The 14389-nt window shown below is 32.9% G+C and overlaps 1 protein-coding gene across 4 annotated transcripts in view; it reads left to right on the forward strand.

Annotated features, from left to right (window-relative positions):
• Positions 1 to 14161, forward strand: part of Pli (E3 ubiquitin-protein ligase pellino) — a 43691-nt gene extending 29530 nt beyond the window's left edge. For all 4 annotated transcript variants that reach the window (XM_076460163.1, XM_076460146.1, XM_076460154.1 and 1 more), the window contains 5 exons: positions 1154 to 1339; positions 3376 to 3474; positions 8307 to 8522; positions 12333 to 12448; positions 13104 to 14161. In XM_076460163.1, the coding sequence (XP_076316278.1) occupies positions 1154 to 1339; positions 3376 to 3474; positions 8307 to 8522; positions 12333 to 12448; positions 13104 to 13230 (744 nt within the window). In that variant the 3' untranslated portion in view covers positions 13231 to 14161. The remainder of the gene's footprint in view (positions 1 to 1153; positions 1340 to 3375; positions 3475 to 8306; positions 8523 to 12332; positions 12449 to 13103) is intronic.
• Positions 14162 to 14389: the final 228 nt, after the last annotated feature.

Raw genomic sequence — 14389 nt, forward strand, 5'->3', positions numbered from 1 at the left:
TATTATAGGATTATTACTATTTATCAATAAATTCTTAAACATTTTTCTTAAAACATGGAGCATTAAATAAGGAAGTAAATTAGACAATTATCTCTTCTTGTTGTGGCATTTGGTTTATTTGCTTCTTGTCATAGGTTGTTTTGTCTTATAAAATTTTACATGTGGAGTTGGAGGACATGAAACGAAATAACTTTTTTTTAAGTTTTTATGTGTACATGTAAAATAATCAAAAATTATAAATTACTCTATGGATAAGAATTTCACCATAATTTATTGAGCTTACTAACAAAGCTGTATTTCATTCTCACAAAATTTATGAAATTTTGAGCAGACTAAAGACTTAACTTACCACCACCAGTTTTGTGTTTAAAGAATGAGATGATATGATGAAACTTGAAAATGGTTTAGAAACCACTGGGGGGGCATTCTTAGGTTTTAATGGTTATTTACATGTCATAGACAGAAGTAAATATCTATAAGGAAGTATTTCCAAAAATGGAAAGAGGTGAGAAGGTTGTATTGTATTTTATTAGATACACAACTTATATCTCAGCAAATAGAAAAGATAGTTGGTTCTTATTTTATATTCTAATATGTCAGTATGAGTATCTGACTTCCTAATTTATACAAAACTAGTTGTTTATTTTTTGGTATCACTAACATCTAATTTGAACCAGTGCTGCTTTCAGTATTATCAAGTGATGCACAAAAATTTTTTATTTAGGTCTGTTTTTTAATATTGTTAAATTAAATTATGTATAATACTAATGGTTTAATTATCGTCTACAGTTTAATACCATATTTAATGACACAAATTCATAAAACAATAGTTCAATAAAATTTTGAATGCAAGTTAACAAACATAATGACATGGCCTTTGACCTATGACTCATGTGGTTCTTTTGATTGAAATGGTTCTTAAATGTATAAACGTAAAGGTTATTAGTATTTAAATGCTACCAGTGTCTGAAAATTAAATGGTATTATTTTTAGTTAATACAGTATATGTTTAAAACCTGAAGGATGTATTTGGTCAAAACAGTATATATACATTTAAAACTTAAGAGGTATTATTTCTTTTATTTCAATCTGAAGTTTGTGCCTATAGTGAAACAAATCATTGCATGGTGTGTGATTAATATTTTTCCACCAGGAAAAGGCCACAAAATGGCAGCATAATGGAGAAATTGATGGGCTTACAACAAATGGAATTTTAATCCTGCATCCACGTGGATCCTTCTGTGGTGGATCCCTGCCTGGAATATGGAGAGAAATCTCAGTTGGAGGAGGAGTGTATTCTCTTCGAGAATCCCGCTCAACACCACAGAAAGGAACCAAAGTAAAATTGCTGCCTTATAGTTCTGATTAAAAGTTCTTTTTTAACCCTGTGGCAATACAGCTTAAAGAAAAGTAACACCTATGCTACTGCCTTTAGGATTCAGTAAAATTTATAGATAAATGTATTTCAGATTTTGTTTGAAAAATACATTTTCCTCTCTTTGTAACTTTTTAACCTTTTCTCTTTTTGTGAAATAATGAAATATTCTGAAAAAACAAAAGTCAGTTGAGTTTTGTTTATTTTGATCAAACTGTTAGTTTATTTGCAGTGCAGTTTTTAGATCTTGCTCTGTTCCAGCCTTGCAACTGATTTGCATTGTCATGTAGTAAAATGATACATTATTCTAAGTGTTATAGAACTGGAGTTATAAGTTCTTGGCTTGTTTGTTTTTTATCTGTTATTTAACATCTCAGGTTTATACAGTGAATTAGAGAAAAGAATTATGTCCTATTCTTTGTAATAGCAGTGTAGCCTTGGAGATTCCTCTCCATCTACTTTATATGTTTTTACAAGATCAAAGCTTCTACTGTAAGTTTATCTGAACTGTTTAAGTGGATTTATAAATGAAAGTATGGTTGTAAATACAAGAATACAAGAGCATAAATACTTTTAAGAGATTGGTTTTAATTTGAAATAAGTATGGATGAACAGACCCTGCACAATATTTTTTTCTTGTTTATATCAGATATTATAAATTTGCTTTTTATTTTTTTTACTTGTTAAGCCCCAAAAGAATTGATAATTATTAATTGAACACTATCCTGTTAGTTCCTGATTTCTACATATGTTTAACTATATTTTGTAATTTAATGTGGCCAGTATCAAGAGATGTAATATAATAATTATGTAGTTTTTTTTGCAGATGCATGAGAGTTGTAGTGGCAAGAAAAAATTGAATATAAAGGATGTGTTGCAAAGTTTAAGTGAATAACATTCACAACCTTTTTACTGACACATCTTGCAAAATTAAGTTTTTAAAATAGAAAAGGTTAAAAAGAAACGTTGATATAACCAATGGATAAAAATCTGCCATGTGCTTTGACATAGTCCAGTATCTTCCTCACTTATTAATTTTTATTATGGAAAATTATTTTTGTTTACTCGGCTATGAGCCATGAATTTTACTTTTTTATAGAGGAAGTATAGAAATGAATATTATGACTTTTATGTAAATAAACGAGAAAATATATTCTCTTGATTTATGTGTACTTAAATTATAAATGCTACTGGTTTGATGTGTGTTTTTAAACATTCCAAGTATACACATATTATCAAAAGTTATCTTTGTATTAAACTGCACAGAATCAGTTAGATTTAACAAGTTCACCCCAAGTGTGGGTGGAAGTCTTAAAAACTAAGGAAAAAATTATATATAGCAAAAGAAATTTAAAATGTTTGCCAAAACCTGTTTATAAATCAAAAAAACATTCAATAACTTGAGGGTTTTTAGAAGGTGAATTATACCCTCTTTAAGGATGAATGGGTATGCTGTTTAGATTTAAAATTTAGGGTTTAGGAAATCTAGGTTTAGATTATTCCTCTAAAAACTTTGCAGTTATCATATTCATAAGTTACTTGTATGTTTCAAAACTCCTTCTGATGCTTTGTTTACTCGTTTTATCGTTGTTTTGCTAATGTAAAGGTCAAGCAATAATAATTGAAAGCAGGTGACGTTTGAAACAAGAAAAAGACTGAACTCTAGTACTTTAAGATTATTAAAAAAGTACACTAAAGGGAAAATAAAATCCATAGTATAGAGAATAAAAAAATTGTTAAAATTTTGTATTTGAGTTTGAAAGAGGCAGAACAAAGAAAATATTTTAAATATTTAACAATAAAGCTGTTTCATTATTAATTAGGAAATGTCTTGAACCAAATAATAAATTAAGAAAGATTAGAATATATTTTTTTCATGAGTTGAAATTATTTGAATTTATTGACATTTAATAAGTGGGGAAAAAAAACCATAGTCAAAATAAGTTCAGTATATTTTGCTTTGTTTGTTTTAAAATGTTTCAGTTTTATTACCTCTGCAGATTGAAGATGAAATGAATGACCTACAAGATGGAACATTAATTGATCTTTGTGGAGCTACTTTGTTATGGCGATCTGCAGATGGGTTAAATAAATCTCCTGTGAGTATTGATAGTAACAGGTGTCATAACTTCTGAACTCCCAGTATCTAAGTATGACTTATGACCTTTTTATATAATATATTCAGGCAAAGCATGTGATATTCACATTGTAAGACAGAGAGTGTATTTTTTAAGAGAATACCTTTTTATGATAAATGTTATGGAGTCTTTATTTTAAGCTTAAAACATTTTATTAAAATGGGCTATTGCTGTATGGATTCAAAGAGCTTTTAACATAGTACAACAGAAATTTTCAAAACATATCTCCACTCACACTTTAGGTTTATTCCAACAACATTTCTTTGTCCATCTGAGTAATGGTATAAATTCTACTTCACTTGCACCAGTTTTTATAACCCCTTAGTAGTTTTAATCTTGTGACTCTTTTCACCTGTGTCACTGTACCATCTATTCCCAATCCACTGATCTATGTATAATTTCCCTGCTATTCTTTCTTAACAGCAAAAAATTACAAAGATGGTCTTATGTGTTTACTGCTGGTTTCTCTTCAGCACTAATGCCACATTTGCAAGTTTTTCCTGTGGAATATATTAGAAGATTTTTGTGGAGCTTGAGAAATTGGTTTTCTTACTTGATTGTACAGAAAAAAAAATTTGGATATTTTTGTTTTGAATGTGAATACTAACATTTTTGTTTGAGACACACAATGGCCTGATGCTCCTCCTCTACCAACTTACACCTCGAGTGGGGTTGGGGGCACTTCATATTGAGGACATAGTTCCATACACATAGAATGGTAGAGTCTTGCATACAGTCTGATGGTTTTTCTTCTGTTGGCTTAGAGGCTAAGTTTGTAGGAGATGAATGGTAGACTAGTGAGAATTGAGATTCTATTCTTCTAGCACATTACTTTGTTCAGACAGCTAACCATGAATTTAGGACAGACCTTCTGTCTCTTGTACCTTTTTTGTCAATATAATATTCATGTTTGTCACATTTTGAATAATTATCTTATGGCTTCTGAATTTCAACTTTTTTATTGGGAGATACTAGTACTTTTGTCTCTGCCAAACATTGCAGTGCATACAAGAAGATTTTAAATCATTTGAGGGAGGGTGGTTTGCCATGCTTTGTCCTCCTAATTTGTTGGATTATAATGCCTTAGGTTTCCATTGTCTGGTGAACCCTTATGTGTTGAAACCATTACTTCTTATTTAGGGCTTTAGACAAGATTCCTCTGTTTGCTTTAAACACTTAAATTTCCAGAATTTTTCTGACACTTACAACAGTTTTTCAGTTTTTTCATTTTTGCAACTGCTTTCTGAGACCTCTTTTGAGAGCTTTTATTCTTGGCTGTTTGTAGTACTGAAAAAGACAATAGATTGTGACCACTTATTGACCTTTTTCATCCCAGTTTCTTCCTCCAGCCTCCTCATTTTACAATGGAGTTATGTCTTCTCTTCAGTAGCTCTTTTCATGTGGACAATGAATGAAAAAGTATGATGTTACAGATGTCTGCCTTCATCTCCAGGCTGTCAAGTCTTCAAAATGTTATGTCCACTTTTTATCTGCCACCCAAGTTTTCCAGTTTTGTGTTCTACCATTCAGCTTCATTTCTGTTGTATGTGCTTTTTTTTCCAGATAATAAGATTTTTTCACATCATCTACACTCATTTAGCATTCATGCTCACCAATACATGGATGACTATCTTCTTCTCACCCTTTCATGCCATTTGCCAGAATTACACACTCAAACTCTGGTATCAGCAGCTGCAAGAACTGGCTGTCTTATCGAGAAAAGAGTAGTCTGTTCTTACTTCCACTCAGCATCTCATACAGTTAGAGGTATTTTCAGTTCCAGGCTTGGCTAGATCCAATCTTCTCTACTCCTCTAGGGCATGAAACAGGCAGCACTCCTCCACTAGCATGTACAGTTCTATCTCTTTTGAGGATGTGACAGCATTGTAATCATTCATTCCTTCAGATCAAGTCTTCTTGAGGGCTCTTCATTGATTGTTACAAGACCAGTAGAAGATTTGCACAGATGCATTAAATTGTTTAGTGAAACTGTTAGTTTCCAGTGTGCTGGATCTCAAGTGGTGGTTGAGCAGGGACAACCCAACTGTGGGTGTTCCTCTGCCATTTTCATGGCCAGAGATACATCTGTTTATAGATGATTCTCTTCAGGGCTGAGTACGTGTATAGACAATATGGAATTCAAGGACTTTGACTGTAGAGGAAGCTTACTGTCCACATTCAGTCTCTTAGAACTTTTAGCAGTTCAGTGAGCTGTTACTCACTGTCTATAATTGTTGTAATTTCATCCTTTTAAAGCAAGAGGCATTTGTTCTAAATCTTTTTGTTTTAAGCAGTTGATATTTTCCTTTGATCACACAAACACCTGGTTATTCTCCTTTGTTGTCATGTATCAGGTGTAATTAATCCAGTGGCTGACTAGTTATTGCACCCCCAACAGATGTTTTCTATGGAATAAATTCTTTTTTTTAAGCTTTTTTGTTTGATCTACTTTCATACTGAGACACTGCATATTAGAATGTTTAGCTCCCATCCTTCTGGTCTCCAGTACCTCATCCTCTGGATTTGGAAATGAAGGCTCTCAGCCAGGATTGAATAACTTTTTATCCTTATGCATTCCCTCAGATTTGTCTGCTCTACAAGTTTCTGGCACTGATTCTCTCCATGTCTGGTTGTTCATTTCTGGTAGTACCACATTGGCTGGGTCTGCCATGGTTTCCACTCCTCCAGTATCTTCAGGAGTGTCCACCTTTTCCCCATCCTCCCTTGTAATCTCTCTTATGTCAGCCTTGGTTGGACAGTTTTCATCTAGCAATCTGTGTTATTTGACTTCATGCTTGGACCCTTACTTCCACCCTTACTGTGTTTATAAACACAGTCAGTTTATAAACTGACTTTTATAGAGTCAGTTGCATGACATCAGGGACTGACATCTTGAGTGACCACCTTGTAGACATATTACATTTGACATTCTTCTTTGAAGTTTATCAAAGGAAATGATTTACTTATTGTCAGTGGTCTCTCATGCATGGGAGTAAACTCTTGTGTTCCATTGTGCAATACATTTCTCAATTTTTTGGTTTGGTTGTTTGACAAAGGTTTGGCACCTTTGTCTGTTGCTATTTGTAAGGCTACTTTATCCTTTTTGTTTTTCTGTGCAAAGAACTGTTTTGAGTTCCTGATTTTGTCATTACTTTTTAAATAATTTTATTCATCCTTTCCAAATTCTTAACTGAGATATTACAGTGGTTCTCCATGGAGTCATGTTCACTGTATTATATTTTACTTAAAACATTTTTTTTTCTGTTATTGTCTAGTGGGGTTGAAGTTCAGTTGTGTTTACACACCATGCTTATGGGAAATTGTACCATTTTAAGTGTTTTCTGTTGTATCCAGACAACGTCCCCCGCTAGTACAGAGGAAAGCCTATGGATTTACAACGCTAAAATCAGGGGTTTGGTTCCCCTTGGTGGGCTCAGCAGATAACCCGATGTGGCTTTGCTATAAGAAAACACACACATGTATTCAGACAAGGTTCTTTCTAGTCAAAATTGCACCAGTTGAGTTTCCTTCATATCATATTCTTTCATACAGTCACATCATGTTGTGACTCTCGTACCCCCTAGCCATTACATCTTGGATTTGAGTCCACATATCTTTGTTGAAATGATAGGTTTGTGGACTCAAATCCAGTTAGCCTTTACTGCCCTTGTTTATATTTCACTTTATCTAGATGAAGAGCAAACCTGGTTCAGAAGTAGTGCATACCTCTGCTAGTATACTTTTATTTTATCTCAAATTTGCACACTTTTTTTTATACACAGACATTTTCTGTGTAGATCTTGCACACACTGACTACTGTAACTGGTCAGTGTTGGTCTTTAGCTAAAGTGTTAGTGAAGGTAAGCATGTTTTGGAAGTGTCCATTTTTGTGAACTGAAAATGTATTTTCTATCACACTGTGTATTTCCCCTCACACTATCCTGTCCTTCCTTCTTATGGCACCTGGTGTTTGGGTCTGATGATTTTGTCAGTATAGAAAAGTGAGTAATAAAGAATAACAGGAAGCTTGTATATGGATCAGGTATAGAGGGTGCATTGACATAGGTGGAGAGAGTTACAAGATTAATAGGGGTTTTATATATGAGTATGAAGACTGAAGCAAGCTATGTGGAATTCATCCCAATGTTTAGATGGACAAAGAAAAGAACCTTTGGTTGGATTAAAACTAAAGTCTGAGGAAGGATAAGTATTGTTGAAAATACATTTGTAGTTACAGGTAAATATAAACTTTCAAAATATGTGTTTTTCTTCTCTATCTATAACCAAATAATACAAGAATTAAACCTAATATATACTTCATACTTACATACACACAAAATTAACATTAAATGATCTTATTATTGAAACTTGTTTATTAAATACTGTTTTTATGAGCATTTAGAAGACCTATTTAAATAGGTATTGGTCATTTTAATACATGCGTGAGTTTTCTTGGCTTTGGTGTTATGCAAATATTGAACTTACAATTATTGTTATACTTTAGTCTTTGAAGACCAGTTTGCTTGTGTTTGAGAAGTTAAATTTATTCTTTAGCAGAGAATAGAATCATTGTGGGCTTTATAAATTTTGGGTTAACTGTAATCAATTCTTAATTAAATGTACTAATAAAATAAGGCATCATTGTTCCTATTCAGTAAAACGAAAACTGGGGAAAAAAGAAACAAAGAGGCTTAGTTTTATATGTATTCTTTATTTAAATATAGTGTGTTTAGTACATTTTTTCTACTTATGAAAACCTCAGTGAAGTTTTGTTATTGGGCATTTATGTCTAGACTAAGAAACACTTAGAAGAAATGATTGATGAGCTTAATGCTGGAAGACCTCAATGTCCAGTAGGGCTGAATACACTGGTCATTCCTCGCAAGTCTACCATATCATTCAGTGAAAAACAACCGTATGTGTACCTGAAATGTGGACATGTTCAAGGGCTTCATGACTGGGGACTGGACAAGAACTCGGATAGTAGAACATGTCCAATGTGTTTAAAAGTAAGTTTTAAGAACTTCAAAAGGGATGAGGAAACTTATAGGATAAAATAAGTATAGTTGATGAGGAAGTAAAACAGAATATTAAGATATTTACTGTAGTTCTAACTCTTATGCATAGTGCTTTAAGGTGATTCATTTTTACACAGACATTTCAGCACTATGGTAATGTTTCACTGATCCTTGTTGATGAATGAATGAATGACCAAGGTGAGAATGCTAGTCATTCTGTAAACTTCCCACATACTTGTACCAAGGGCATGTCATAAGGGTTGTGCTTGAATGAACATACCAACCAAGTTTAGGGTCTGAAATAACTCATGGTATCCCATGCAGTGTCTTAACTATATAGAAAGAAGTCAGCATGGAGCTAGTATATGGTACTGGTATATGCTAAAAAAAATCAATATAATAGCACTCCACAAATAAACCTTGTTAAAAACTGCTTAATGCTAAAAAAAATCAATATAATAGCACTCCACAAATAAACCTTGTTAAAAACTGCTTAATGCTATGTTTTAAATTCTGTTGTTGTGCCACATCCCAAAAGTGCATAGAGAATTGTCATTAGAGAAGAGAATTTACATAAAAGCTTTATGTGATGTTGGTTGGAATTTTTGATAAATTGCTGCAGACTTGAAATGCTCCCCAAACACTGTCAAGTACATCCTACATGTTGAGATAAAGACAGGTAAATTTGAAACTAGGAAAGGAAGAGGCAGAACACCTAAACTTAATTATACTGATGTTAAGTATCTTTGTTTATACAGCCTTCTGGACAGAAGGAAGATTGTTACTGATCTCAAGCATGAGATAAATTACCATGTACCAAATAACACAAAAGTGTCCAGATCTGCAGTATCAAGAATGGAATGTTTGGTTGTGTATCAGTTATAATAAAACCTTTGCTTTGATCTGCAGGTATTTTCAAGAGATTGAAATTTGAAAACTGAACTGTTGATGATTGGAAAAGGAGTGTTATGGATGGATGAGTCCAACTTTGAAAAATTTGGTTCAAAGTGTAGGTTGTACATATGGTGGAAGATACCTGAGTATCACCTACCATGAAATATGGGGGAGGCAGTGTGATGTGTTAGGAGTATTTTTCTGTTAAGGTGACATGAGATATTTACAAAATACATGGAGTAATGGACCAACACAAGTACACTAATCTAGGATTGTTAAGGTGACATGAGATATTTACAAAATAGATGGAGTAATGGACCATCACAAGTACACTGATCTAGGATTGTACATCCAGTGGTTTGTGTATTGTTGATAAAGGATTCTACCGCAGAGACGATAATGAGTCAAAATGCTCATCCAACCTGTGCTAAAGTTAATTAGCAAAGAAAAAATCTGCTGGGGTTATTCAAATGATGCAGTAACCTCACAGAGCACCAATCTCGGCCCAGTTGAGCATATTTGGGATTTGATGGATCAAAAAAGAGACAAATCAAAAGTTGCTTGCAAAACAACTTTATGGGGAGAGTATTAGAGGACACTTTGATGAAGTATGTTGTAACAATGTCTGAAAACAAAGACTGTCTGCAGTTATTAAACCAAAAGGGAGATACATGTTTGTTGAACTGAAGCACTTCCACTGAGTTTCTGTTGTACTAAATATGAAGGCTAATAAAAGTTTGTTGTTTCACCTTCATTGTTCTTTGAAAATGGCCCAAAATCTAATCTTTGACTTTGTCCTAACACTTTAGCACAGTACTGTGTGTTATATCTCCTTCCTTTTGTATAGGCCCGGCATAGCCAGGTGGGTTAAGGCATTCGACTCATAATCTGATGGTTTTGGGTTTGAATCCTTGTTGCACCAAACATGCTTGCCCTTTCAGCTGTGGGGGCATTATAATGTGATGGTCAATCCCACTATTCATTAGTAAAAGAGTAGCCCATTGGCAGTGGGTGGTGATGACTAGCTGCCTTCCCTCTTGTCTTACATTGCTAAATTAGGGACTACTAGTGGAGATAGCTCTCATGTAGCTTTGCTCAAAAATTCAAAAACAAACAGACAAGCAAACAATCCTTTTTGTAGTTGAGGAAAGCACTTTCCCAATTTATAACTTCTCCCCCCAAAAAAAAACAACACAAAAAAACAAACAACAGGTTAATTCTCTCCGAGTTGAAAATTGCTGCAGAATGTGAAATACATTTGTCAAGATATGTAACAGTCTATTTCCCTAACTAATAACTGCAACTTTAATAATTTTATTCTAGTGCAATCAAATTATTCAGATTTATTTGAGGGGTCTTTGTTTCAATCAACATTATTTACATTTCTTTCACTGGAAAATTATGGTGCTATTCAAAATGGATATTAAAATTTCACACATTTTTGTTGTAAATGTTAAAGTCATCACTCTTTAACCATCGAAAAACACATTCCTATACAGTCTAACATTTTTCTTCTATTTAACTGGTTTAACTGATATAAATGTACTTATCATTTTATGATTTGCAGTTTCACCTCTGGTTCAGTACATGTGGTAGTTCCCTTTTTTGACACTATACCATCATGTTAAACTAAAGGTATTCTTAGAATTCTTACTGTTTTTTTTATTCAGATTATTAATTTATGATTAAAACATTTAACTCACATTTAGCTTAATTTTAACAGTAATGTCAGTTACAATTCATTTCTTTGAAACATTACTGATTGACATTTCCACATTGAAGTCTTTAAAATTACACCTACACTTTCTGAACTTGTTTGATAATTCCCTAAATGCTAAATATTTCAAATTCAGGTATTATTAATAAGATATCATTGCCAGCAACATTGCACAGTATGTAGAGATTTTCTTTTATGTTGAAAAGAATAGTTCAACATGAATGTGGTTTATGTGATACAATGGAATAAAATGTTAAGTTCTTATCAGTAAAGTGAAAGTTGTGGCTACAGTTAAGAATTCTCTCTCTGACCCAAAAGAATCTGTTGTTAACAAAGTTGGCTAAATTGTTTGGTACCATTAATAAGAGAATACAAATTTGAAATTAACAAAGCCTCACAAGCTTTCACATGTCATAGGTAACTTTTTTTCTCCTGAGAAAGAAGGCCTCAGCTTCCTCAGCCACACTTAAGAAGAGGTTCTGTGGGATGTTTATCAGGATGTGCTCTCTGATGTTGGTCTCTTTGTTCTTTGTAGTAGCTTGTGATGTCGAATTCTGTGGTATTTGGTAATAGTGTGTAATCATGTATGTGTGTATAATGGAGATGGAAGAAATAGTTCCAAGGGCTGCATGAGAGCTTCAACGTTATTCTTTTAAAGTGTGATTAACCTCAGTTATTAAGAAACTAAGTAAATCAAGTTCCATGGAATAAGTATCTGTGCTGTGCTCAATTCATCTGGTGGATAATTTGGTTAGGGGAATAAGAAGTTTTCTTATCAAGATATAATCTTGTGCATACTAAAACATATTTATATAAAGTAAGTACAAATTGTATAAATTAGCATCTTTGTGATAAAGTTTCAGAAACGTGGATGAGGTTAAAATGTTAAAACAGGTGTTAATTGAAGACTTTTGTTCAAAAGGTTATTTATGTGCTTAATTTTTTTCTTTCTTGTGTTGTTTTTTTATTATGATAAATTTTGTTCATGAAAGAATTCTGATGTCCTAAGCTAGCATGGCATCTTTCACTAATGCGATCCTCTGGTGCACGAGTAGTGACCTGTACATGACAAGTGATATACTGGCAAAGAATTTTTTTATTCATCTGTGAAGTTTACTGCAGTAATTTTAATTGGATGTGCTACATATATTAGTTATTTTTTAAATTATTGTAATTGTTTTAAATTTCAGGTTGGACCTATTGTTAAACTGTGTATGGGTATTGAACCTGCCTTCTATGTGGATAGTGGTCCTCCAACATTTGCCTTCAATCCATGTGGACATATGGCATCAGAACAAACTGTGAAGTAAGATTTCATAATTTAAATGTTGAATTCATTTAATCACAAAATGATAACAATTACATAACTTTAGAGAATAAAGGCTTTCATTGTGTGTGATTATTTATAAAACTACTGCATATTTATCAGAGATGAAATATTTTACTATAGAAGGTTAACCTGAAGATGACCTAAGTTGTTGTCTACTTTATTTTAATAAAGGTTTTAATATACATACCACTCATCTTGAGATACATTTTTACTTCAAATAGGTTTCTCACCACCATGACTAATACCAGAAGACCTTTAGCATTCTCCACATACCTGTAATACATTATCTACAATTGTAATTGTGATGTAATAAGTATAGATTAACTAGCTGATGAACCTTGTATTCTTTTTATTAAATTAAAAGTGGTATACAACTTTTCCCATTGATAAAAGTGTGTAAATTCCATTATTAAACATTTTTTATAACTTTTACAGTTTAGTATCTATGTCTAATGGAATGAACAGTTGCTTTTTTTAACTATTGTTGCCTGTTCTAGCAACATCTAGCATTATTAACCATTATACTTTGATGTTTTGTTATTGCAGTGCATAATAATTAGTATAAGTTGTAATTAGCAGGTTCATATTGGGCTAAAGAAGTGATAATAATACAAAGGATAATATCTTGTAGGTATTGGGCCTCTGTTCCCATTCCACATGGCACCAATGGTTTCCAGGCCACATGTCCGTTCTGTGCCACTCCTCTGTTTGGTGATCCAGGCTATGTGAGACTAATTTTTCAGGACCATGTAGACTGACAACATGTGTTTCAAAAACTCTTTCTTACTGTGAACAAACTTGAGGCTGTTTTCCAGTGTGCCAGTTTCACAACAGGAACGTGAAGGCCTTGCGGGTCATTTCGGGTTCACTCAGTGATTGATGAAATCTTCCAGCTTGTGTTGACTCAGTGATTATGTACTTGCATCCAATGTGCTTCCCCCACAACTGTGAGGGAGGCCAGAACCATGAGAGAGCTTGTTTCAAGATGTACCTGATGCTTAAATTCAGTATCTTTGTATAAATTGCCATTTATGGTCTCAGTGTACAGGTTGTGTTGTTTTTTGAAACTGTGTAGAAAAAAAATTGTATTTTTTGAAAGCCATAAGTTGACCTGGTGGTATTGTATAATATGTAAATCTTGTATTTTTATTTCTTCTGTTAACTAGTTGAAATGTTTTTTTTCCCCTCTCAGTTCATGCTCTATTTTATTTTGTTTTTGTTTTTAGAGAGAAGTTGGCAGATGTAGTAAGAGCAGCTGGCTGTGTCACTAGAATCACAACCAGTGAAGTGAACATTTGCAAAATATTGCTGGTTGCTCTAATTATCTGTCCCAGAAAGGCTTCATGTATCAAAATAAAAGAAATATTTCTTTATCTATATATACATGTACAGTGTTGTTGTTATAGAACTTACACATAATAACTTGAAATGATTTCAGTTAGTAAAGTCGTAAGTGTATACCTTCTGCCTTGTGGTTTTATCAAGATAATATCTTAGTCCTGCTGAGAACTTCAATGAGACGACTGTTTCATATTTTCATGTTAGAGGAAAAGGTTTTGTACGTGAAAATGTAATGATTTAACTGTTGATGAAAAATATATTTGAAGCTCTTGAAGTTACTAATAATAAAGTAGACAGTTGTAGGAGGGATATGTTCTGTTGAGACAAAATTAAAAATTTGTTTCTTTATTTTGTTTCACTGTCACTGAAGTGGTAGAAAATCATCAATGAACCTAGAATATGTAAATTTTATGTAGAATACTGGAATAGATTACTTTCATAGATAGATGTTATATTCAAAATATTAGTGATAGCGTTGTTTTATTTAAGTAATAATTGAAAAGGTTTAGCTACAGTGATTACTCAGGAACTTTGTGAAATGTAACAGAAACATGGGATCCACTGTTTACCAGCTAC

This window comes from Tachypleus tridentatus, chromosome 1 (assembly GCF_004210375.1).
Source record: "Tachypleus tridentatus isolate NWPU-2018 chromosome 1, ASM421037v1, whole genome shotgun sequence".
Lineage (NCBI taxonomy): Eukaryota > Metazoa > Arthropoda > Merostomata > Xiphosura > Limulidae > Tachypleus > Tachypleus tridentatus.